At 58.3% G+C, this 24,873-nt stretch overlaps 1 protein-coding gene across 3 annotated transcripts; it reads left to right on the top strand.

Annotated features, from left to right (window-relative positions):
* Window positions 1-5,939: 5,939 nt before the first annotated feature.
* LOC115640447 (guanylate-binding protein 1-like) lies at window positions 5,940-23,701 on the top strand. Of its 3 annotated transcripts, XM_030543191.1 has the most exons (11): window positions 5,940-5,958; window positions 6,856-6,938; window positions 8,027-8,236; window positions 8,344-8,471; window positions 10,043-10,152; window positions 10,850-11,043; window positions 12,880-13,122; window positions 14,042-14,316; window positions 14,769-14,981; window positions 16,940-17,042; window positions 22,554-23,701. In XM_030543191.1, the coding sequence occupies exons 3-11, from the start codon at window positions 8,056-8,058 to the stop codon at window positions 22,976-22,978; spliced, it is 1,872 nt and encodes a 623-aa protein (XP_030399051.1). In that variant the 5' UTR covers window positions 5,940-5,958; window positions 6,856-6,938; window positions 8,027-8,055; the 3' UTR covers window positions 22,979-23,701. The 3 variants fall into 3 exon arrangements, with proteins under 3 accessions (XP_030399051.1, XP_030399052.1, XP_030399049.1); XM_030543192.1 differs by lacking the exon at window positions 5,940-5,958 and having other exon boundaries at window positions 6,635-6,938; window positions 8,053-8,236; XM_030543189.1 differs by lacking the exon at window positions 5,940-5,958 and having other exon boundaries at window positions 6,635-6,938.
* The last annotated feature ends 1,172 nt before the right edge of the window (window positions 23,702-24,873 follow it).

Here is a 24,873-nt window from a genome sequence, read left to right as displayed (position 1 = left end):
AACTGTGTGTGTTTGAATAGCTGCTGCCCGGTGCTCATTGTTAATTATCTGCACAAAACGCCTCCTCATCCAGATGAAAACAAGCGTTTTTACCACACTGTAACAACTGGAGGACGTGATTTCCCATGTCCAGCGCCTGCGTTCAGACATAACCAGTGGCAGGTAACATACACTTTGTACTCCAAGATAAAGCCTCCACCTACTGGAGTGAATCTGACTGTTTTAAAACGACTGCTTGCGCACCCCTATTGAAGGAATTATTGACCCGCTGTGTGACACGGTCAGGCCAGATGGCTACAGGAGAGTTACAAGGCAGATATCTTAGTCCCAGATTGAGCAGATCCCTCTTCCCTGGGTAAGGTAACAGGGGCAGTTCCAGATGAAGCAGGAACTTGCTGGAACCAATTGAGGCAGGCAGGCTAATTAGGACACCTGGAGCCAATTAGGAAGAAACTGCTAGAATCAATTAGGACAGGCTGACTAATCAGGGCACCGGGGTTTAAAAAGGAGCGCCCTCCAGTTTGTGGTGTGCGCGTGCGAGGAGCTGGGAGCAAGAGGTGCAAGGAGCTGAGTGTGAGAGGCTGTGCTGCTGGAGGACTGAGGAGTACAAGCGTTATCAGACACCAGGAGGAAGGTCCTGTGGTGAGGATAAAGAAGGTGTTTGGAGGAGGCCATGGGGAAGTAGCCCAGGGAGTTGTAGCTGTCATGCAGCTGTTACAGGAGGCACTATAGACAGCTGCAATCCACAGGGCCCTGGGCTGGAACCCGGAGTAGAGGGCGGGCCGGGTTCCCCCCAAACCTCCCAACTCCTGATCAGACACAGGAGGAATTGACCTGGACTGTGGGTTCTACCAGAGGGGAAGGTCTCAGAGGTTCCCTGACCCACATGGTGAATCTCTGAGGCGAGCAAATCTGCCAATAATCGCAGGACCCACCAAAATAGCAGAGGAGTGTTGTCACAGTTGCTAAGGAAGAAGCATGCGGAATCGAGGTCCATTACTCCACCATAAGATTAAACGTGTTTAAGAGGGTTAGTAAAGATTTGAAACACAAATTGTGGGAATCTTTGTTGGGTTGGTCTCCCATGGGGCCTCACATCCAGCTGTGGTGAGGGTTCAGCTGGTTTTACTGGTAAGCATGGTGGCTTTGGCTTGCCAGGGAAGGAGAACTGTGCAGAAGGTATGAAAGGTTGGGATACGAAGTCCACAAATGTCAATCTTGGCCTTCCCCAGGAGGCAAGCCTGAGCTCGGCAGGTCTGAGCATTGGATTCCTGTGGTGGTGACAATGGCTTTGGTAAAGTGCTATCAAGGTGGGGAGTGTAACGAGAGGCCTGGGCTTGACATGACCCACAGCCACCTTGTATCTGGACTTAGCATCACCTGCAGCCATCTTATGTGCTCAGCCACCACGAGTGGAAACAAAACTGTGGAGTCAGGAGAATTCAGCCTTGACGTAGCAGACAGAGAGAAAACGATGAGCTCCAGCTGCAGCGTTACTCACGGGGCTAGATAGTCACACAGTCATTGGAATGGGGAGAGACTGCAGAAGCTAACCTTGAGCTCCTGCAGCAGATTCTTGGTAATAAAAAGTCGGAGGTTGTGCTATTGCAAGTGAATCCCACTAACGAAGCATAAGGATAAATGACCTTGAGAACTTTTTACTAACTGAAAAATACAAAAGCGAATGAGTAGGGAGTCTTAGCCACGTGAACCCGTGTCGAGAAAACGACTGGTCAGTGGCTTTGCATAGCGATACGTTGGATAAAAGAATTGTTGAAGACAGAGATAGGAGAAATCCTTATCTTTACCTTTATAATGAGGGTCAGAAAACAAGTTTGTTGGAACGTAAAACCAGGCTACAGTTCAAGACCGAAGCTTCTCTGGCCCTCGGGAGATGTCTCTCTGCCTTTGTTGGGAGTGAAAAGCATGAAGATGCTTGACATGTGTATTCTTTTGCTTTGTTGCTAATTATTCATAAATACTTGCACATGTTTAAGGATATTCACTGGAGGAAAAAGTCCTTGCAGATCCATCCCCGGGGAATGGGTGTTGCTCTGAGCCCACTGGAAATGGGGGTTAGCCCTGAGCACCTGGAGGGTAAAGCTTGGTCTCTACCTATGAGGATGGGTAGGGGTGGGAGCCCTATATTATACCCTGAGTACCCACGAGGGAGGGTTAGGGGTGAAGTCATGTGTTAGGTGGGTAACAGATTTGGTAAGGAATGTGGGCATGCTAAGATCATTTGGACCAAATTGATCGAGTCTAACACAATGAATAATAAAAGAACACCCAGGCCATTCCGCTAGCCAAGATTTGCCGCGTAGTGGCAGAATGCCCACTCCAGACACCAAGGAAGGGGACACGAGGGGTGGGGGCTAGCCAAGGAGCCCATCTTCCTTGGTAAATGGGTAGTAAAATGAGGTTCGTGCACATGTGGACAGGAGCCTTCCAGGAAAAGAAGGCACTTCGGTCTGCTTGTAAGGGATTTGAAGTATATTGTAAAGGCATGAAGCCAAAACCAGATAAAGATATGATACCGGCAGTGTGACAGGTTCGTTGACAGAGACCCCCTTGGGACTGTCACCTGATGTGTCGAAACTACCTCTGAGCCCATTTTCCTTGCCAGCTTGGGACTCCAGAACTCTGCCTTGTTGAGCCAGACACGCCAGCCTGCTGCAACACAGATCCTGTGAGAGCCCCAGCCCTTCATTGTTCCTGGCCTGACTCACAGGAAGGTTTGCAAGTAAACAGAGGCATTTACAACCAATTGTCCTGGTTGATGGGAGCCATCAAGATTCTAAACTGCCATTAATGGTCCAAACTTTGCATAATTATAACAGGACTTCAGAGTTATACTTCTAGTTTTAGATACAAGAATGATACATTCATACAAACAGCATGACCACACTCAGTAGATTATAAGCTTTGTAATGATACCTTACAAGGGACCTTTTGCATGAAGCATATTCCAGTTACAAACGTATTTTTATAAAGCACGACAAGTGCAGCGTCACGGGCAGCATTATAGAAAGCTGCCAGGAATCTTTCAAACTTGGTGTTGCTCCAGGAAAGGCAGCTGGCGCTTGTAAATTGAAGTTAGGGATGGTTACAGATAATTTTGTGCTACAGGGTGTGGAGTTAGAAGCAGCTGCCTTAAAAGACAGGAGCTATGACTTGGTAACCAGGGCGTGGAGAAAAGAGTTTCAAAGTGGAAAATGGAGAGTGAGCAGCTTAAAGTCTAGAACTGATGTATTAACACATGGAGTTGCCCAGAAACCGTTAACTGCAGCAGAGAAAGGCAGTCCTGCCATCGCCCCGGCATGCAAAAAACCCAACAGCCACTGGGGGAATAAATTCAGGGTTTGCAAGAACAGGTAACGCCCTTCACTTTCCTCCCAGAGCCAGGATAACAACCAGGGGTGAGGGTTCCTCACTGTCTTAACCCAGAGAGCCCCATTCTTTGCTCATCGCTTGCTGCTTTTCGACTGTCCTGTAAAATGACTTTGCAGGGTTAATCAGTTGCTTCCCCTCCCCCCCTTGCACTTTTGTTTTTCTGAAGTATGAACGGGGTGCACTTTGGATACCTGTGTGAAAAGTTATTGGGGTTGTTTTGGCCAAAGCATCCCCGAGGTCTGCTGTATTCCACTGACACGTTAAAAGCAAAAGGTCCACAGGCAGCCATGGAGACGAATGTTTTTCTGCCTTTCTGACCAATCCTAAGGTAAAGGAAGCACAGAGCGAGGCAGCTGCGTGGCAGGGATTGTGCTGGGTGACTTTACCAGCCATGTGCGCTGCCTTAAGCAAAAAGCATAAGGCTTGAGGCCGGGATGTTGTGGAAACAGCAGCTGATGAACACGGCGCTCGGAGTGAGGGAATGGGGGGTTTGAGATCACAAAACCACATTGCCGATGTTTTCCCACATTTCCAAAACCTCAGTGGTGATAAATCATTGAAACTGCCATTAAAAACAGGCTTAGAACACAACCCCGGGGGGGCAGGTTCACCTCCTCTGTTAGGCTATTAACAACTCCTGAAATGTGCCTATTGTCATTCTTCGAGGACTCGGGGCCTTCAAAGCGCAGTGGCAAAATGACCTCAGGAGTACACGGCTCGATAGCGTTCATCACCATGTATTTTTGACAGGTTTCCACGCTCCGTGTCCCGCCCTCCCTCCCCGTTTCCGTTGGTGTCGAGGTTTGGCGCCGTCGGCCATTTTGAAAAAATAATTGATAATTGTTTATGTCTGAAGAGGGGGGATGTTGGGTGCTTGTGCTGTGATACATTTGGTTGCTTGTTTAGAGAAAAAAGGTTGAAAGAACAGAGTGTGTTTCCGTGAGGACAGTTTGAAGCAGCAGCAAAACCAGCGTCTGGGAGCCCGTGGATCGGAGAGGAGATGATTGCTTCTTCCCCCACGTTTTAACAAGTGGAGGTGAAAGGTAGATTACGGCTCGTAAAGCAATAAATGCTTTACAAGACCAGCCGATCTGAAGACACGTTCCTCCATTTAGCACTTTTGCATTTGTTTCAATAAAAGGGATCCTGCAGAAACATCCCAGGGTGGAAACCACAGAGAACCTGTTTATAAGGACACCCAGGCATCCTTGCGACTGACTGCCCAGGCACCTCGGGATTGGCACTACCCATAGGTCTAATGACCCTACTTGGGCAGGATCCAGGGGGGCCGGAATCTTGGTACAAGTGGGGGGGCCAAGAGGTCCCACCCCCTCCATGGCTCTGTCCCTGCTCCTCTTCTTCCCCCCGACACCCTGCCCCGACCAGGTCAGAAGCCAGAGCTGCTGTGGGGAGTCCCAGCTGATGCACCTGAGGGGGTGGGGACATTGGCTGGGTCTGCTTTCATCGGGTGACCCCGGTTCGCCTGGCATGGGAAGGGGTCACGTGCTCTGCACCAGCCGTAATGTTACGGACCTCGCTCACCCCCCTTTGTCATCTCTTTCCCAAGCGGGACAGTCCCAGTTCAATCTCTCCTCAGGCGGAAGCTAGTCCAGCTCCTCCACCCCATGTGGTGCCCGTCTCGGCCCCTTTTCCAATTCGAATTGATCTTTTTGGAGCTGGGGGCCCAGAACTGCCTGCAGTGCTCACGGGGTGGGCGGCCCCTGGACAGGGGCATTATGAGCATGTCTGTCTGATTATCGCTCCCTCTCCTGCCCATCTCTGCGGCCTGTTCGTCCTTCGGGCTGCTGCTGCGGGTGGAGCGAATGTGTCCAGAGAAATGTCCTGGTACTGGGAGGGGGGCAGGCGGGGGAGAGACGAGCTGGGGCTGGCTGCTCTGAATCCTGTGAATGCACCAGTCAGATGGAAGCCGAAAGAGCCGGAACCTTTCCTGGCACAGGGCTGATTCCGGGAAAGCTGGAGGGGTGGGGCAGTCTTTCCACCAGAGCTCCCCTAACACCGAGCCCCCACCCCTGCAGCTCGGTGCCCCCTGCTGAGCCCCCACCCTGCTCCCTGCAGCACAGCGCCCCCTAGCACGGCATTGGACCAGCACCGACCCTGAGGGGTGGGGGCTGGGACCCAAGGGTTTTTCGCCTCCCCCTGCAGTGTGGGGCACGGGGCACTCGCAGGGTGAACGAGGGGATTTGCTGTCCCTGGAATATGTCACTGGTGCTGTGCGGCTGGCAGGGATTCGGCCCGACTTCGGGGCTGGTACAGGGGCTGGGCGAGGGGCTGCACCGCGCAGGGGGTCAGACCAGATCCCAGGGTCCCTGCAGGTGTCCCCGTCCCTGAGTCTGAAGCAGTTAAACCAGCCCCAGCCCTTCCTGCTCTTTCGGTTTCCATCTGACTTGTCCTGTTTCCAAAGCAGCTGTGGGGAAAGCCCGGCTCTGAGCCGCACCGACGGCTGGACAGACGGGCGCGTGGCTGGCCACCCTCACCCCGGGCAGGAAGGGCCTCAGCTGCTCCTCTGCCCCCCGAGGCTCAGATCCACAGGGGCAGCTGTTGCGGGTCAGGTGCCAGCCGTGGGCAGAGGGCACTGGGGGCCGTAACCTGGGCGTGCAGCAAAGGGAGCGGCTGCTAACGTGGGGGCTGGGTTGATCCAGGCTGGGGGAGCCGGCAGGGTCACCCCGGGTTGGCACTGGGGGAGGGGGTGAAGAGCAGGGTCCGACCCGACTGCCTAACACCTCCCCACTGTGCTGCAGGGGTGAGGGCAGTGCTGGGATCCCAGGACCCCAAGGGTGGTGGGTTCCTGTTTCATTACCCGAGGAGGGAAGATTTTCACTTTGGAGGGGGGAGATGGGGAAACTGAGGCAAAGGGGGGGTCTGAGGCAGCAGCTGCATCTGAGGTTGGACATGTCCCCTGCACTCCCAGCACACTGGGGCTCAGCTTTGCCCCCTAAGCAGGGAGGCAGCAGGAGGCTTTCCCCTGGGTGCACTCTGGCCGCTGTGCTGTGTGTCATGGCCCTTTTACTGCCCACAGCTGCCTCTGTGCCTGGAACCCGGCTTGGCAAACCCACGGTTAAACACCCTCAGGATGGAGACGCGGGATCGCAGCCCCCACCCGGGCAGCTGCAGGCTCAGCCGGGGCCCGCAGAGACTCGCCCCCCCCAGCCAGGTTTCCCGGAATCAGCCCTGTGCTGAGAAAGGCTCCAGCCGCTTTCGGTTTCCATCTGAGTCTGACACGTCCAGGGATTGGAGCTGCCGGACCGCCTCGTCCCCGGCCCCGGGATGTGGGTCGGCAGCTGCGGGGGGGTCACAACCGCCGCTCTAACTCACCAAGCACCCCCCCCAGCCAGCCAGGGAAAGAACCCAGGAGTCCTGCTCCCAGGTCCCGCCCCAGCGGGAGGAGGATCAGAGTGTCACGCAGGGGCTGAGCGGGGCTCTGCGTCTTCTCTCCCTTTCCAGATTGGCTGGGGCTGGTGACCGAGCAGGAAAGACGCTGCCCCCGCTGAATTCAGCCGGCTTCAAGGCTGAGCGACCAGCCCCTGGTAAGAGACCCCCTGCACCTGCGGGACAGATCTGCCTTGCTGGCCCTGGGAAGCGAACCCAGGAGTCCTAGCCCCCAAGCCCCTGCTCTAACCACCAGACCCCACTCCTTTCCCAGAGCCAGGATAGAACGCAGGAGTCCTGGCTCCTAGCCCCCCAGCTCTAACCACTAGCCCCCACTCCCCTCCCAGAGCCAGGGAGACAACCCAGGAGTCCTGGCTCCCAGCCCCCACTCCCCTCTCTGAGCTGTGGGTAGGGCCTGTCAGGGCACAGAGCTCTGACCCGCTCATTAGGGAGTTCCCCAGGGAGGTCCTGGCAGGACAGTTTAAGCAGCGGGCCTGGCTGGCACACATGGGGGTAGGGGGGCCGTCAGGAAATGGAGAGGGAACCCAGCCCCGCTCCCCGGCTGTGTGAAACCCAACCGGATCTGGCCCTGCCGGGGGGCTGTCATCTCGCTGCTGGGGCAGCGTGTGGTTCAGCCTGCTCCACTCCGTGCTCAGGGATCGCTCGGGCCTCGCCCCCAGGCTCCAGGATCCCCCTAACCATAGGGACAAAGCACAAGGACTGTGAAGGGGGCTTTCTGCCCATGAAAGCTTAAGCCCAAATACATCTCTTAGTCTTTAACTCCTTGTTGTTTCTGTGGATACAGACTAGCACGGCTCGTCCCTGACGCTGAAAGACGGGGTGTTCCTGCTGAAATGATCAGCAATGGGGGGGGGGCCCTAGCACCAGTGAGAATCCAGCCCTGCCTTGCCAGCCTTTGTGGCTGCAAAGAAAACATTTCCAGATGTGATCTCTTCCAGACAGGGTTTTCTGCCTGAGTGTGCAGAGATTCTGAGCCAAAAGCCCTGTGAGTGGCATGCACTGCCTTGTTTCTAGTGTTGGCATGTTAACCCTGAAACCTAATGATGACACAGTGAGCTATTTCACTGCTCATTCCAGCTATGGGTCGGCCCAGGCATAGCACCTGAGGTTGGAGCCACTTGTTGCTGGGCGGGGGGAAATTTGGGAGAAACACTCCCTTTGTGTGCGCCTCTGGGGCAGAGCACCTTGAACACCAGCTGTTGACACCCTCCTATCCATTGTGCAGGGCTCAGTGCTGCTCCCTCTCTTTAGCCCATGCCCATGGAGGGGCCCGTGTGCCTGGTGGGGAACGGCGCCGATGGGCAGCTGGAGGTGATGGAGGAGGCGCTGGGGATCCTGCGTGGCGTGGCCCAGCCCGTGGTGGTGGTGGCCATCGTGGGGCTGTACCGCACCGGCAAGTCTTATCTCATGAACTCCTTGGCCGGGAAGCAGAGAGGTAAGAGGTTTCCCAGCCCCCTTCCCGTAGGCCCCGGGCTGGAGCCGGGAGCGAGGGGGCAGGTGCAGCCGGGTGCTGGGTCTCTACCCCGTCTCCTCTCTCCCCAGGGTTCTCGCTGGGCTCCACGGTGCAGTCGCACACCAAGGGCATCTGGATGTGGTGCCTGCCCCACCCGCGCCGGGCTGGCCACACCCTGGTGCTGCTGGACACCGAGGGGCTGGGCGACGTGGAGAAGGTGAGCGAGGGGCTGGGGAGCTGGGGGAAGGGGCATGCGGCCCTTGCCAGGGGAGCAGATTCTGAGACCCCCAAGGCCAAAAGGATCCTATGACTGTCTAGCCTGGCCCCAGGTTCGGTCTAAGAGGTGGGTGGCTGGGTCCCGGCCTCGGGTGCGGTACTCAAGGGGGTGCCGTGCTGGGACCTCCCACCCACTGGCCTGCTGAGGGGCTAGGGGCAGCCAGGCAGGGGCGGCAGTGTCTGGAGGAGCTGCAGGGGCGCAGGTGGAGCAGTCAGGTGTCTCCTCCCAAGTGGGGGTGCCCCTCCTCCCCTGCTGCCCTGCTCCACTGCCCCCTCCGGGGGCGGAGCCGCCCGCCCAAGCTTGGACCTGGAGCCTGGCGGGGGGCTGGTGCTGATGTGGGGGTGTCCCCCTCTCCCCACCTGTGTATCCAGTCTCGGCTGAGCTGAGGGGGGGCTCCGGGGGAGCCTCTGGCCAGGGTTGCCAACTGCGGGAAATTATTTATATGGACGGTACAGAAAAAAGTGATGGATGACCCCATCTTTTTACGGAAATGTTCTTCCAACATAAAGAGCCAGGGCTGGCCCCACTGCGACTTACCGGCGGGGAGCCTGTGGGAGGCTGCTGTGCCCTGCCCCCCAACTCCCCCCAGCTGCGGCCAGCCCGGCAGGGGCTGCACTGCCTGCCCACGTGCCTGCCCATCCGCCCACCTGCCTAGAGTTGCTGCTGGCTGGTGGGGGGAGAAGAGCAGCCCCCCACCAGCCAGCAGCAGGTCGGGGGGATCCCCTGCCAGGAGAATTCCCTTCCCCCCTGCCCCAGGAATTGTGGACTCCCTGGGGCTGCCCCACGGCACGGACCTCACCCCGAGCCAAGGGGAGGGATGACTCAGCTCTGCTGCAAAGCTGGTGGTTTTTTATTAATATTGAAACATGTTTATGGATTTACGGACAGGCCCAGTTTTCGCTCTTTCTCACGGACTGTCCATGAATTTACTGACGGTCGGCAGCCCCGGGAACAGCCCCTTGATTCCAACACTGCCGGGGACGGAGAATCCCCCAAGCCCCTGGGCCGGCTGCTCCCAGGGTTCGTTCCCCTCCCTGCTCAAAACGGTGCCTGATTCCCAGGCTGAATTTGCTGCATTTCATCTCCCGGCCACTGGCTCACGCCCCCCCGCCCACCTCTGCTCAACGCCGCGAGCAAATCTCTGCTCCGGACGGACGGACGGACGGACGGACGGATGGACAGACGGGGATTGTGGCGCCCTAGATCCTGCCCTGGGCCCAGCTGAGCAGCGGGAGTCCTGGCCTGGCTCGCTCTGGGTGGGTGTGGGGATGGCCGGCCCCAGCAGTGGGCATGGGGATGGCTGGCCCCAGATTGGGCACATGTCCAGCATGTCGCCTTCAGGCCAAGCCCAGAGGGGAGATCCCCTCCCTGCTCCCACTGGAGAGCCCCCGTTGGGATCCCAGGCCGGCGCTAGCACGGGCGGCTGGTGCGCTCGGCCCCGTAGCAGCCCCCTCTCGCCCTGTGCTGGACACCCGGCCTCGTGCTTCAGATCCACCCCCCTCGCTGCCCAGGGCGACACCAAGAACGACGTGTGGATCTTCGCGCTGGCCGTGCTGCTCAGCAGCACCCTGGTCTACAACAGCAAAGGGACCATCGACCAGTACGCCATGGAGCAGCTGCAGTATCCTTGTCGTGGGGTGGCCATGGGGGGCATGGGGCTGGGGGCTATGGCGTGGTCCCTGGGGAACGTGGGGCTGAGAGTGCTGGGGGATGGTCCCGGGAGGGGCCTAGCGCTGGTCCTCCTGGGAGGTGGCCCTGGGGGATGTGGGGCTGGGGCTCCTGGGGGTGGCCCCTGGGGGATGTGGGGCTGGGGGCTCTAGGAAGTGGCCCTGGGGGATGTGGAGCTGGGAATGGTCCCTGGGGGGGCCTAGTGCTGAGGCTCCTGGGGGGTGGTCCCTGGGGGATTTGGGGCTGGGATTTCTGGGGAATGGTCCCTGGGGGACGTGGGGCTGAGGGCTCTGGGAGGTGGCCCTGGGGATGTGGGTTAGAGGCTCCTGGAGGGTGGCCTGTGGGGGATGTGGGGCTGGGGCTCCTGGGAAAAGGTCCCGGGGGGGGGCTAGTGCTGGGGCTCCTGGGGAATGGTCCCCGGGGGATGTGGGGCTGGGGCTGCTGGGACTTGGCCCTGGGGGATGTGGGTTAGAGGCTCCTGGGGGACATGGGGCTGGGGCTCCTGGGGAATAGTCCCTGGGGGGGCCTAGCGCTAGGGCTCCTGGGTGGTGGCCCGTGGGGATTTGGGGCTGGGATCCCCCCATTCAGTCCCACGCCGGCTGGTAGCACCCCGGCCTGGCCCCCATTTGAGCCCTCAGCCCCCGGCCCAGCTTCGTGTCGGAGCTGACGGAGCACATCAAGGTGAAGGCGCGGAGAGGGGACGACGCAGAGGAGGACACCGAATTCGTCCGCTTCTTCCCCAGCTTCGTGTGGGCCGTGCGGGATTTCACGCTGGAGCTGAGGATCGAGGGGCAGCTGGTGACGGAGGATCAGTACCTGGAGCACGCGCTGGCCCTGAGGAAAGGTGAGCTGGGGTCAGCTGTGTGCAGGAGGGGCCCATCACCCCTGGTATCCTGCCTCCCCCCCCCCGAGATCAGACCCAGGGGCCCATCTACCCCGGCGTCCCGGCCCCTGGCACTGAGGGCCAGGCCCAGTCGTAGCCCAGGAGCCCAGTGCTGCACAAACAGAACAAAGATACAGGCCCTGCCCCCATGAGCCGACGGAGTAAGAGACACATGGTGGAGATAGATGGGGGTGCACCCGGGACATAACAGGGCAACGTGATCAGAACGGCCCTTCTTGGCCCTCGCAGCTGTGAACGTTTCTTGGCCAGGTCCAAATGAAACCCGAACCCAAGAGCAAGGAGCGCTATTCCTAGGACCCCTAGCCCCTAGCCCTAATCCCTAACCTTAACCCCAATCCTAATCCTAACCCCTAACCCTAAACCCCAATCCTAATCCTAACCCCTAACCCTAAACCCAATCCTAACCCTCATTCTAAGTGGCCTAATCCCAGCTCGATCTGTCCTACCCATGTGAACCAAAACTCAAACTCTAGGTGCTACCCATAAGAATCCTAACCCTGACTCCAAGTGGCTTAACCATAGAAACCCTAAATCTAGGGCGGGGGGCCCTGCTCATAGGATCCCTAACCCTGACTGCAGGAGTACCACCGAGAATAACGCTAACCCAAAGGCAGGGAGGCCTAGTAAGAAGAACCTGATCCCTAACTCTAACCCTAACCCGATCCCTAACTCCAAGTGGCCTACTTGAAGGAACCCTAACCCTAACCCTAAGAGGCATAACCCATCCAAACCCTAACCCCAGGGAAGGAAGCCCCATTCATAGGAACCCTAATTCTAAGTCTAAATGGCATAACCCATAGGAACCCTAAACCTACTCAAACTGATTGACCCATAGGTACCCTAGCCCCAGAGCGGGGAGCCCGACCCAATAGGATCACTAATCCTAGCTGCAAGTGGCCCTACCCACAGAAACCCTACGGAGGGGAAATGTACCCACAGGAACACTAACCCTAACTCTGAAGAGCCCACCCATAGGAACTCGACCCCTAGCGTGGGGATCCATCCCTATAGGATCCCTAACCGAAAGGTGGGGAACCCTTTTCATATGAAACCCTAAACCTAATTCTATGGGCCCATAGGAACCCTCACGCTAACCCCAAGTGGCCGACCCATATGAACAAGACCCCAAGGGCAGGAAACCCTATTCATAGGAACCTTAACCCTTACTCAGTGGCCTACCTACAGGAAGCCTCATCCCAACTCAACAGATCCTACCCATGCAAACCCAAACCCTAACGCTACGTTGCCTACCTCCGAGCTCTGCCATGACCGCTGGATAACATGCTGGTCTCGCATCTCCAGGGCGCTAGGCACCCCCGACCCCCCGAGCTCTCGAGCGGCGGTTGGGAGAGGTGTGTAGTCACAGCCGACCATTTGGGTTTGGGTTTGGGGAAACCTGCAGATTAAGGCACCATTTCACAGGGTCTGGTTGGGTTTGTTGACTTGTTCTGCTGGGGGTAAAATAAATAATAAAAAAATACAAAAAATTGGATGTTTTTTTCTTTTGGTTTTAAATAACGTTTGGTTCCAAAATCTCCATTTGACTTTATTCCACGTCCCAACTCCAGACGTGTTTACAAATGGCCAGGATGAAAACACCACGTTTCCTTTGGCCCCAAAGTAGGCTTTTTTCAGCTTTTCAATTTGCCAAAACTTCTCATTTTCCATCTGACCTCAGCCAAATTTCCCCCTGATGTTTGGAAGCTGCCAACGATCCAAAACTCCTTTCTTTGCCCAGTGCTGGGTGTAGCCTCCTGCTTCTCCTTGGCTCTCCAGGTAACAGCAAGAAGGTGATGGACTACAACCTGCCGCGGCAGTGCATCCGCAGCTTCTTCCCCACCCGCACGTGCTTCGTGTTTGTCCAGCCGGTGTCACGGCAGGAGATGGGCCAGCTGGATTCGCTGCCCACCAGCGCCCTGGACCCGCAGTTCCTGGAGCAGACCCGCCGGTTCTGTGACTACGTCTTCCAGTGCTCGAACATCAAGATGGTCAAAGGAGGGATTCCGGTCAACGGGCGAAGTACGTCAGCCCCACGGCTGCTCGGGGAAGATGCAAGCTGATGGCTTTGCTGGCCGATCTGCCCTCTGTGGCCGAGAGAAACCCAGCCCTGAGGAGGGGGGAATTTCCCCTGCATGCAGGGGCTATTTTCAGAGAGCATTTAGCAGGTGTTGGAGAATTGAACCATCTGTGACTCTGGGAGATCCCCTGGGTCCTTGTCTCTCTCCCTTTGCCCCTGTCTAGCGCCAACACGCCGGGGTGAAAGCAGAACCCTCCCAAGCAGGAGCTGTTAGCCCTGGAGCCAGGGAGACGAGGGTCCCCTAGCAGGCTGTGACCGCTCGGATCGCCTAGGGATGGGCATGGGGGGCGGCACCGGTAACACACTGTGCCGTGGGTTGCACCTGGCCTTGTAGCAGAGATGGAAACTGGGGGCTCTCCTGCATTCAGGGATCCTTGAGCCGCTTGGCTTCAGATTTGGCCAGATGCCGATGCTCACCCGCCTTGGCAAGCTGCCAGTTAAACGGCCCCGGCCCGGTCCCAGCTCTGCAGAGAGGCCACGCGGAGCCCTGCTGACTGCTGAGATGGTGCTGGCGTCATCCACCGGTGGGCAGGTGTGATGGGTGCCTCTCGCCCCGAGCTGACCTGCCGTGGAGAGGAGCTTGGTCCGGGCCCGGCTACGGAGCCCTGGCTCGGCTCAGAGGATGCTTGTTCTGAGCCTCTTGCGGTTCAAATCCCAGACGAGCCCCGTTGGACTGGGGTCTGCAGAGCTAAAAGCAGGAACTCTGTGTCTGCGACCAGAATAACCCCTATCCCCCAGGGGTTGGCACAAAGGAGAATCTGGGACACGCTCCCCAGTGAAGACCCCGGGGTGCCAGGTGCTGTACAAATATACAGTCCCCTCCCTCCCCCAGCTCTTAACCCTCCCCCTTCCCTTGCCCAGGGTTCGGTGCCTTAGTCCGGAGCTACGTGGACACCATCCGCAGCGGGCAGGTGCCCTGCCTGGACAACGCGGTGACCGCCATGGCTGCCATCGAGAACGAGGCGGCCCTCAGGGAGGCGCTGGCTCACTACGCGGCCGGGATGGAGGGGCTGCGGCTGCCGGTGGAGCTGGGCGAGCTCTCGGCGGCGCACGGGACGTGCGAGGCGGACGCCCTGCGGCTTTTCATGCAGCGCTCCTTCAAGGACGAGGAGCAGGGCTTCCAGAAGCAGCTAGTGGTAGGTGGGGGCGTCCCGGACTGGGCCCAGCAGCAAGGAGAGAATTGCTGGGATGGATCTGCACTGCGGGGAGCCCCCTGGGCACCAATGGTGGGTCAGGGCCCCTTTGTGCCAGGCGCTGTACGGAAACCTGCTCCAGGGACCGTCCAATCCCCAGGTGACCTGATAGGCCAATGGACCATTGGCACTTCCAATCCTCCGACTGGCCAATGGATCGCTGACCCTCCTAACCCCCGATTGGCCAGTGGACCATTGGCCTCTGTTCCCCTGATTGGCAGTGACCCATTGACCCGCTGATCCCCCGAGTGACCAGTGAGCCTTCGGCTCGCCCGTTCCCCGCGTGGCCAGTGACCCACAGTCGGGTGCAGGCGTCAGCCAGGGGAGGCAGGAGGGCACCGCAATCCAGCCCCAGCCGTTGCTCTGCGACGAGGTTTCTCCCTTTCGGTGCCCAGGCCGGGATCACGGAGCGATACGCAAACATCCTAGCAGAAAACGAGGCCGTTTCGGAGCAGACCTGCCGTGTCCTGCTGGATGAGCTCTCGGCCGCCATGCAGCAGAAACTCAGCACCGGGCTTTACTCCCAGCCTGGCGGGTACCAGGCCTACGACAGGGACCAGAACCAGGTGGTGGAGAATTACCGGGCCAAGCCCAACAAAGGGGTCAAGGTGAGTGTCTGAAATTAGCCCCCCCGTCTCGGCATGGCAGTTACAGGAGCTAGTGCAGCTCCAGACGGAGGAGCCGGATTCTGCTCCGGCTTGTACCTCGCCCGCAGAGCTGGCACCTAAACCCCAGCGGCCGAGTCAGGCTTCCCCGCTTCGCTGAGGACAAAGCAGAGGGGCAACGGCAGGGAAACGCCGTGCGGTAACCGGGGTCTGATCAGTGACAGTTAGTGGGGCCCTGTGCTCAGTTTCGTTTTTGGGTCCCCCCTGTGGGGGGAACATTCTCTCTTATTTCCCCCTATTTTTCATTTTTTTCTCCATTCTCCTGGGGCTCAGGGTTGGGGTGCAGGGTCTGGAAGGGAGTTAGGGTGTGGGAGGGGGATCAGGGTTGGGGTGCGGGGTCTGGAAGGGAGTTAGGGTGTGGGAGGGGGATCAGGGTTGGGGTGAGGGTCTGGAAGGGAGTTAGGGTGTGGGAGGGGGACCAGGGTTGGGGGTGTGGGGTCTGGAAGGGAGTTAGGGTGTGGGAGGGGGACCAGGGTTGGGGGTGTGGGGTCTGAGAGGGAGTTAGGGTGTGGGAAGGGGCTTAGGGTGGGGGTGAGGATCTGGGTGGGAGTTAGGGTGCAGGAGGGGGCTCAGGGCTGGGGCAGGGGGTTGGGGTGCAGAGCGCTTACTTGGAGCAGCTCCTGTTTGGTGCCGGGGGTGCAAGTGGCTCCGCATGTCCCCCGCAGCTCCCATTGGCAGTGATTCTCAGAGCCCCCCCTTCCCCCCTGCTGCCAGGCTGGGCTGCCCAGAACGCCGGGGCTTTGGGGACTGCAGCCCAGGGCCCCAGGCTAAGGGGGCCCCAGAACCCCAGGCTGCAGCCCCAGAACCCCAGGCTGCCCCCTTTCTGAACCCGGCCCTGCAAGCACAGGAGGAGCACGGGGCGGCCACGCAACTGGCGGCCGGAGAGAAGCATCAGTTTCCCCTTCAATGCGCCGCTTCTCTCCGGCTGGCTGCATGTCCGCCCCATGCTCCTCCTGAGTCCTCTAGCCGTGTTCACGGCGCTCCTGCTGCCTGCACCTCCCGCCTGCTCCCCTGAGGCTGGGGGGAGCCTCTCTCCCTGCTCCCTTGCCCCCCACAGCTTCTGCTCCCCGCAGTCCCCTCCTGCTGGTGCTGAGCTGCCCAAGTGCCCGGCCCTGGGGCCCCCTGTTGTTGGGGGGGCCCCATGCCAGGGCACAGTGTGCTTCATAGTAAATCTGCCCCGGGTCTGATTGTGACCTGCAGTCACTGTGGCCCATGGTGATGGACTCCGATCCCACGTGGGGGTTTTGGGGAGCTGGAAAGGTCTCGCAAAGCCCCTTGGTCATGGAGCAGGAAGGCCCCAGGATCCTGCCCCACTCTGCATGGGCCCCATCCAAATCTTTCCATTGGCTGTAATGGGCTTTGGATCAGGCTCTGTATGAACAGCGACTGGGCCCTGGGTGAGATGACACCACACATGTCATAACTTCATCGATTCTCAGCCCACGAGGGACCCCTGTGATCAGCGGGTCCGACCTCCTGCACAGCACAGGGCGTAGCACGTCCCTGAAGTGATTCCTGTTTGAAGGAGAGCAGATCTCACAGAGAAACACCCCACATTCCCCTGTGGGCGACAGTGTTGGCCTTGCGCGCAGGCAGCTCCTCTCGACCCGGTCGCTTGCTTTCTAACCCCGGGCTCTGGTGCACCATCGGGAAGTCCCCACAAAAGTGCCGATTTTCCTCCCCAAGAGAATGAGGCCGCAGAGAGGTGGGATCAGCCCCTGTGCTGCAGCTCTGCTCCCCTCACTCCACCCGACCCCAGCTCCTATGATCCTCTGGCTTCACGGGGAGAACATTTTGCCCCGAGGTGGAGTAAAGTGAGGCCTGCTCCCCTGAAAAAGGAGGGAGCTCATTAGCATATTGATTGGATGAATAACCCAGCTCTTGGCCATCTCTGGTCCCAGGCGGAGGAGGCTCTGGAGCAGTTCCTGGCCAGTAAGAAGGCGGAAGCGGAGGCCGTGCTGAAGGCCGACAACCTGCTGACTGAGGCGGAGAAGCACGTGGCCGGTGAGACCCCACAAACAAGTCCCTGCCCCCTTTTCTTTGCAGCAGAAGCAGTTTCCATCACTGCAGTGTGTCTGTGCAGCGCCTGGCGCCGTGAGGCCCTGGGCCGGGATTGTGGCTTGTAGGTGCTATGGCCAAGCAGACTGCAAATAATACCAGGGTCACATGCTGCAGAGCGTCTGTCGACCAAACTCATTGCACCCACCAGGAGCTCCCTGCACCCCCCCCCCAGCAAACTCCCCGGGTGCTGCCTCCCAGCCCCCTTTATTTTAGAGACTCCCTGCAACCCCCTGCCCCTCCTCCCATGCAAGGTGCTCTGAATGCCCCCCACTTCCTCCCATGCCCAGGGCTCTGTGGGTCCATGTCACGGAGTGTGGGGGGAGTCAGGGCCCTGCACCCCCACATCTTGCAATTCCCCAGGAGTCTCAGCCAGCCAGGAAAGCAAAAGGTTTATTCAGACGACAGGAACACAGGCCAGGACGGGTCTTGCAGGTACAGACAACAGGATCCTCCCAGTTAGGTCCATCTTGGGGCCCCAGGAGCATCACAGCCCCCTTGGAGGGTCAGAGCCCTGTCTGTCCTTCCCTTCCTCCCCCAGCCAGCTCCAGACTAACCACCCCTCCCAGCCCCTCCTCTCTCCTCAGCCCCTTTTCCGGGCCAGGAGGTCACCTGATCCCTTTGTCTCCAACACCCTCAGCTGGCACCTTTGCAGGGGAGGGGCCCAGGCCATCAGTTGCTAAGAGACAGAGTGTCAGGCATTTAGGTGCACTGGCCCTTTGCTCTGCCAGATACTTAAGAACTGCCATGGGGACACTGAGGCACCAACACAGCACTCACAGCCCCCAGTAAGAACAGGCCCAGTTCCTCACACCTCTCCCCCCTTCGAGACCGAACAGAGCGAGGTCACTTCAGCCAGTGACCTGGGGAAGTTTGAACCCACCCACATTCCCAGGGACGCCCCAACATCCCTCCCATTCCTTGGGGAGAATTACCCCAGGCCCTTCCAGTTTCCTGCCCCCCTTTAGGTCGGGAGGGCTCGAGGGCACTCGTAGTTCACAGGTGGGAAGGCTTATGCAACCCGTGCCCTTTCCCCACCCCAATACCCCTGGGGTACAAGCTGGGCTGGGGTCTTCTCCCCGCATTCCAGTCTGGGGGGCTGTGATTCGGGCTCTCCTGGTTCAGAGCCCCCCTTTGGACCTGGGCCCCCCTCTGGAAAGGCTCCTCTGTGCTGGGCAAGGGTCCTCCAGCCACTTTCCGCTTGTCCCAGGCCTCCCTCACCCTCTGGCAGGGGTCACAGGAGCGGCAGCGCTGCCGGACAGGAGTAAAGACCCCAGGCCAGTAAAAGTTCCGTAGCAGCCGCTGCTGCGTCCGCCAGGTTCCCTCGTTCCCTGAGAGGGGGATGTCATGGGCCCAGCACAGCAGCTGGCAGTGATACTTCCGGGGCACCACCAGCTGCCTCCTGATCCCCCATGACTCCATTTTCCCTGGGGGAGCCCATTCTCTGCACAGGAACCCCTTCTCCCACAGGAACCTTTTCCGGCAATGTGCTCCCATGGTCTGTACCGCACTGAGGTTGGCCAAGTCCCTTATCTTCCGACAGGAGGGATCTTTCTGCAACTCGGCCTGGAACTCAGCAGCTGGGGCAGGGGTGGAGATCTGCTCCCTTCCGCTGGCTGGGTCCGAAGTCGCAGCCTCTCTGAGTCGTGTCCCTGGGCATTCCCTCCCCACCGGGTTAGGATCCTGCGCCTCGGGCAAGGCACCCTCTCCATTGTCAGGGCGTTGTGCCCCTTGCCCGCTCTGTCTATGGGTCCCGACTAGGGCACCCTGGGAGCTGCTGGGCCAGTCCTCCAGGTCCTCCCCCATCAACACCTCTGTGGGCAAATGTGGGTGTACCCCCATGTCCTTGGGGCCCTCCTTGGCCCCCCACTTCAGGTGTACCCTCGCCATGGGGACCTTGAATGGGGTCCCGCCCACACCCATCAGGGTCAGGTAGGTGTTGGGCACCATCCGATCTGAGGCCACTACCTCAGGCCTGGCCTGCGTCACCTCTGCGCCCGTGTCCCAGTTCCCAGTGACCTTCCTCCCATCTACCTCCAGGGAAACAAGGCACTCTCTCCGGAGGGGCACCCTGTAAACCAAAAACTCGGAGCCTGGAGCATCCAGTCCCCCAGAGGAGCTGACCTGGGAATGCTGCCCCTCGTCTGGTTGGGTCTTTACCCAGTTAACCGTCTGTGGGTTGGGTCTGCTCAGTCTGTCCCTGAGCTTGGGGCACTGGGCCTGTATGTGGCCTCTTTGGCCACAGTAATAGCAACCCATGTCCCATGGGTCCCCTTGAGCAGAGTTCTCCATGCTTCCCCTTCGGGAGGTCCCCAGGTCACTCTCTTTCCACATTGTGGCAGCCCTGCTCCTTTGGGACTCCTCCCTGCCATCCCCTGCCCGACTGTCCACAAACTCGTTGGCCAGCTGGCCTGTGTGCGGAGGGTTCTCTGGCTTCTGGTCCATCAACCACAGCCTCAGGTCGGACGGGCACTGCTCATACAGGTGCTCCAGTATGAATAGGTCAAGCAGGTCCTCTTTAGTTTGGGCCCCAGCTGTCCACTTGCGGGCATACCCCTGCGCCCAGTTGACCAGTTGTAGGTATGTGACCTCATGGGTTTTACGCTGACTCTGGAACCTTTCCCGGTACATCTCAGGAGTCAGCCCAAACTTGCGGAGCAGGGCCTGTTCGAACAGTTCGTAGTCCCCTGCCTCCGCCCCTTTCAGTCGGCTGTACACCTCCACGGCTGTGGAGTCCAGTAAGGGGGTGAGAACTGCGATCCTGTCTGCAGGGTCAACCCTGTGCAGCTCGCAGGCCTTCTCAAAGGCCGTCAGGAAGGTATCTATGTCCTCCCCTTCCTTAAGCCGGGCCAGGAAGTACTTATCAAAGCTCTTTGTAGTCCTGGGTCTCCCCTAGCTCACTGCAGCTGGGGCCTCCGCTGCTCCTCAGCCGGGCCAGTTCCAGCTCATGCTGGCGCTGGTTCTCCTCCAGCTCATGCTGGCGCTGGTTCTCCTCGTGTTTACGCTGGTTCTCTCGCTCCTTCAGTTCTTGCCTCCTTAACTCGAGCTCTTCCTGTCTCAGCTCCCTGTCATGTTCCATCCGCATCCGTTCCAGGGATGGGGAGCTCCGCCGGGATGATCCCCTGCTGGCCGCGGGGGTCAGGGTGCCCTTGGTATTCACTGGGCTTCCCCCAACCCCTCCCCTAGGTATAGGTGGGCAGGGTCTCGGGGTGTCCTCGGCAGCAGTCTGGCCCCTCCCAGCCATGTCAGGCCTCGGGGCCCACGCTGCGTCCGCTGGGCGGCTTCCCTCAGGGACAGGGCCCGGTTCACCTAAGCGATCCTTCTCCTCCAGCTGGGCAATTAGCTGGTCTTTGGTGGACCTCCCAGTGCGCAGCCCCCTCTGCCTGCACAGCTCCGCCAGGTCTTTCTGTTGTACCAATTATATTAGACCAGTAAAAACCAGCAGGCTCTTATTAAAGGGGACAAGGCAAAGATGCCACATTTATTATGATAACAATTTATGACTAATAACTAATATCTTAATTCTTATACACACACATTATACCTATTACCTGTACACACACACACACACACACACACACACACACACACACACACACACACACACACACACACACATTATACCTAATACCTACACACACACACACACACACACACACACATCCACATCCACATTCATCAGGTGTTCTGCAGCTGCTGCATAGTTACCAGTCCTGAAGATAGCTGAAGTTCATAGCTTGATTTTGTAGCTTGGGTTCGTAGCTTGTGGCAGCTAACTGGCCAGGAAAGCTGGGCACAAGGACAAGCTGGATCTCTGTTGGGCAGGCACTGATGTTCTTCCATGTTGGCAGCAGAATGTTACCCAAAGTCTCTCATCTCACCCTTCTTTTTTTATAGGCTTTTAGTTTGGATTCAAAGTCTATAGGTCTTGCTGTGTCACGCTGCCTCTGGGTTTAGATTGATCACCCATCAATTGCAGGCGTGACTTTCAGCCTTGGACCTGGCTTTGATCTTCCTTCTGTTGTTCTGTTGTCCTTTTCTTTTTAGGGTGGATGCTTCTTACTTTGTTTAGGGCTGTTGTCTAGGTCTTCAGCGGTTGGTATTTGAACTTTATCTCATCAGGACAGGCTGGGGCTGGAGGTTGATTCCATCATTCATACATACCTCATTCACACATCTAAACTAAACTAATAAGATTACAGCAGGGTTTGCAAAAATGAAGGTTGGAGGAAGCTTTTACAAAATGGAGTGAGTGTTTTAAAATGGGGTTTGAATTACAATATGGAACAGAAGTTACAGTATAGGCAAGTGTAGTGAATGGTGAACAGAAGTTACATTAATAAAGTGAACAATTGAAAACAATTTCATTTATCAGTTCTACATTTCCTAAGGCGTTTAGCATACATCTTCCTGCTGGCCACTCGCCAGCCTGTGCTCTCAGCTTCCCACCGGTTCCAGGCAGACCCTCGTGCACCAGCCCTTCTTCAGGTCACCCCCTCTCTGTCAGGGTCGAGCTGCCGACTCCTCTGCCCCTGGGACTGCTCCTGCAATCCCCCGGGGGACCCTGTTACTGCAAAGTCCTTCTCTCTGGTCACACGCTCCCAGGGGTTAATCACCCCCTGACCCCGTCTCTCTCTGACTCTTCAGCCCACCTGGTCCACGTCAATCCCCCTTCGTTTGGCTGCTCCCCGGTCACTTACTGCAGGAAGCACTATCCACGGGGTGAAGTAGATCCCACCCCTGCCACCAGTTGTCACGAAGTGTGGGAGGAGTCAGGGTCCTGCACCCCCACATCCTGCAATTTCCCAGGACTCTCAGCCAGCCAGGAAAGCAGCAGGTTTATTCAGACGACAGGAACACAGGCCAGGACAAGTCTTGCAGACACAGACAACAGGATCCCCCCATTTAGGTCCACCTTGGGGCCCCAGGAGCATCACAGCCCCCTTGGGGGGTCAGAGCCCTGTCTGTCCTTCCCTTCCTCCCCCAGCCAGCTCCAGACTGAAACCCCCTCCAGCCCCTCCTCCTCTCAGCTCCTTTCCTGGGCCAGGAGGTCACCTGATCTCTTTGTCTCCAACACCTTCAGCTGGCACCTTTGCAGAGGGGGGGCCCAGGCCATCAGTTGCCAGGAGACAGCGTCAGGTATTTAGGTGCACTGGCCCTTTGCTCTGCCAGATACTTAAGAACTGCCATGGGGACACTGAGGCACCAGCACAGCATTCACAGCCCACAGTAAGAACAGTCCTAGTTCGTTCCAGTCCCCATCCAAACTGCCCTTCGAGCTGTGGTTAGGTGGGTCCCATGCTGAGATGCTGGTGTCAGGGGCTGGCTCCCTAGTTGTCCGCCCCTGTCTCATGCCAACCAAGTCGGAGGTGCGGGTTTGCATGGTGCCTGGGAGCTGCTCCAAGTGGTTGGGGGAGGGGTTGTGCCTCTATTTCCCCCTTTCTTTCCCCCCCAAAGAGGAGAAGCAGAAGGCAGAGCTGCTGGAGCAGCAGCGGAAGGCGGCGGAGGAGAAGCAGCTGCAGACAGAGCAGCTGATGAAGGACCAGGAGCGCAGCCACCAGGAGAACGTGAAGCAGCTGGAGGCCAAGGTGGCGGAGGAGCTGGCCAGTGCCCGGCAGGAGGCAGAGCGGGCACTGCAGAGCAAGCTGAAGGAGCAGGAGGCCATGCTGCAGAAGGGCTTTGCGGAGAAAGCCAGGCTGATGGAGGACGAGATCTCAGGCCTCCGGCGGGAGATCAGCTCCGCCAGCAAGACCGACTTTCTGTCAAACCTTTTCAGCACCATCAGGGAGGGGCTGAGAGCTGTCGCCAGTGTGTCCGATTTTCTAACATCCAGGCACCAGTGGGGGAAGGGGATGCGTATCCCGAGTAAAACCCAGAGATGAAAGTAGCCGGGCCCCTGTGGTTCCCCCCTGGCGGGAAGTCCCACAAACGCTGCTTCTCTGCACAATTGAAAGCTTCTGCTGACTAATTCCTGTGATCTGCCAGATCCCACAGCTACAAACACAGGGCCCGGCGCTATCTGCAAAAGGAAATCACAGGATTCCTGGGTTCTGTCCCTAGCTCTAGGAGGAGAGCAGGGTCTAGTGGTCAGAGCAGGTGGGCTGGGAGCCAGGATGCCTGGGTTCTGTCCCCATCTCCTGCACTGTAATTCTGTGAACCTTTATGCTGATCACATGACTGTTCCATGCCTCAGTTTGCCCTCTGTGAAATGGGGACCTTCCCTCTGGGTTGGGAGGACAAAGCCTTGTTTGTCTGTTAGGTGCTGAGCGGATGGTGCTCTCTACACGCACAGTGTTAACACGGGGATCTCCAGCAACCAGCTCCCAATTTCCCTGCATGCCCCTGCAGCCGTGTAAATGCAGCCCCACTCCCAGGGCTCCCACCTGCCGATGCTGTAATGGGGCTGCCAGGTGTCTAGGGCGAGGCAGCTGTGGGGATGTCTCCTTTCCCCAGCTCAGCATGCTTAGAGCTGGGTCATTATCCCCCCGTCTGTAACGAGCGGGGCCGGCAGGTGGCTACAAGCTCCAACGCCTGTATCTCCCTGTGCCGGGAGACTCTGCGCCCTGCAGCCCGGGTCAGAATTAAACAGGTTTGCATGAGCTGGAGCAGCCTGTCCCAGTGTCTTTATTAATGACATCTCTCACTCTCCCTCCACCTGTAAATCCAGGAAAACAGAGCCAGAGGGGCTATTTTTCTCCTCCAGTGGAACCACGCACCTGTCCCATAAGGCTTTGCAGCATTAGATCCCCCTCGCACATAGACAGATATCGATATGGAGAAGATTCTACAATCAAAGGCTAAATGGAAGGAGCAATTAAGCCCCTTCACGGAGTGAGATTGCCAGAAATTACAGAAGTCACTGTCCAAGGCACTAGGCCACAGGCCGAGGCTGGCGCTAAAATTAAAGGCAGGTAGTTTCCCTGGTTGCAAAGGCAGTGGCGGAGGTTTGGGCTTATGTGTCTGTGGGTGTTTAGTGCAGAAGATCCAGGAGAAGGGGAGAAAAGCAATGGGGAGCTAGCATGACCCCGAGCAGGAAGCAAAGGGACAGCTTCTTGGGCACAGATCTGGCTGGTGAGGCACGCGGGGGATGTCTGAGCAAGGAAACTGCCCACTATTGTCCGTCTCCATTGTGGCCCGGGCAGCAGGCCTGGGCGTTCATTGTACAGACATATGATTGCATCCAAGAACAGACCTGACTCGTGGCTTCAATTTCTCCTTCTCCTGGAAACACCCTGCAAAGCCCAACTATCAGCAACGCCCATGGGCCCCGAGGGGTGGCAGCAGCTTTCTGAACGGCAGCCGGCCCAGCTGTGGGGAGAATCCAGCACCTCCCTTGGGAGTGTTTTCCCACGGCTAATCACCCGCCCGGTTAACTAGATTGGCCTATTTCCAGCTGGAACGTGTCTGGCTTTCGCTCCCAGCTGGCAGTTCTCGTTCTGCCTTCGCCACCCGCTCACAGAGCCCTTCGGTGCCTGGGAGATTCTCCCCGCGGCCGGCCTGACATCCCGGGATCAAGTCACCCGGGCCCCCTCCTTCTGAGCGAGCTCTGAGCCTTTCCTCAGATGCCGTTTTCCCCTCCCGAGTTCGAACAGCCAGCGTGTCGGGGAGACAGGCAGGGCCTCTGCGGGGCGTCAGACGGCAGGACGCCCACTCCTGAGCAGGGGCGGGGTGGAGTCTGGGCATTTAACTCAAACTGCTTTGACCAGCGCACCCCGAATGTGCACCAGGGACTCTGTGCTGCAGAGCCGGGCGCGGGCACTGCCGGGCCTGCCGAAAC

This window comes from Gopherus evgoodei, unplaced genomic scaffold (assembly GCF_007399415.2).
Source record: "Gopherus evgoodei ecotype Sinaloan lineage unplaced genomic scaffold, rGopEvg1_v1.p scaffold_31_arrow_ctg1, whole genome shotgun sequence".
In the NCBI taxonomy this organism is placed as follows: Eukaryota; Metazoa; Chordata; order Testudines; family Testudinidae; genus Gopherus; species Gopherus evgoodei.
The sequence above is the reverse complement of the archived record's forward strand: the minus strand, read 5'-3'. Positions and strand labels throughout refer to the sequence as shown.

Excerpts from the sequence above, each read along its gene's own strand:
- LOC115640447 (XM_030543191.1), top strand. The coding sequence starts at position 8,056 with ATGCCCATGGAGGGGCCCGTGTGCCTGGTGGGGAACGGCGCCGATGGG. Across the intron at positions 10,153-10,849 it reads TACGCCATGGAGCAGCTGCA|CTTCGTGTCGGAGCTGACGG; the intron begins GTATCCTTGTCG and ends CCCCCGGCCCAG. Across the intron at positions 17,043-22,553 it reads GGCGGAGAAGCACGTGGCCG|AGGAGAAGCAGAAGGCAGAG; the intron begins GTGAGACCCCAC and ends TCCCCCCCAAAG.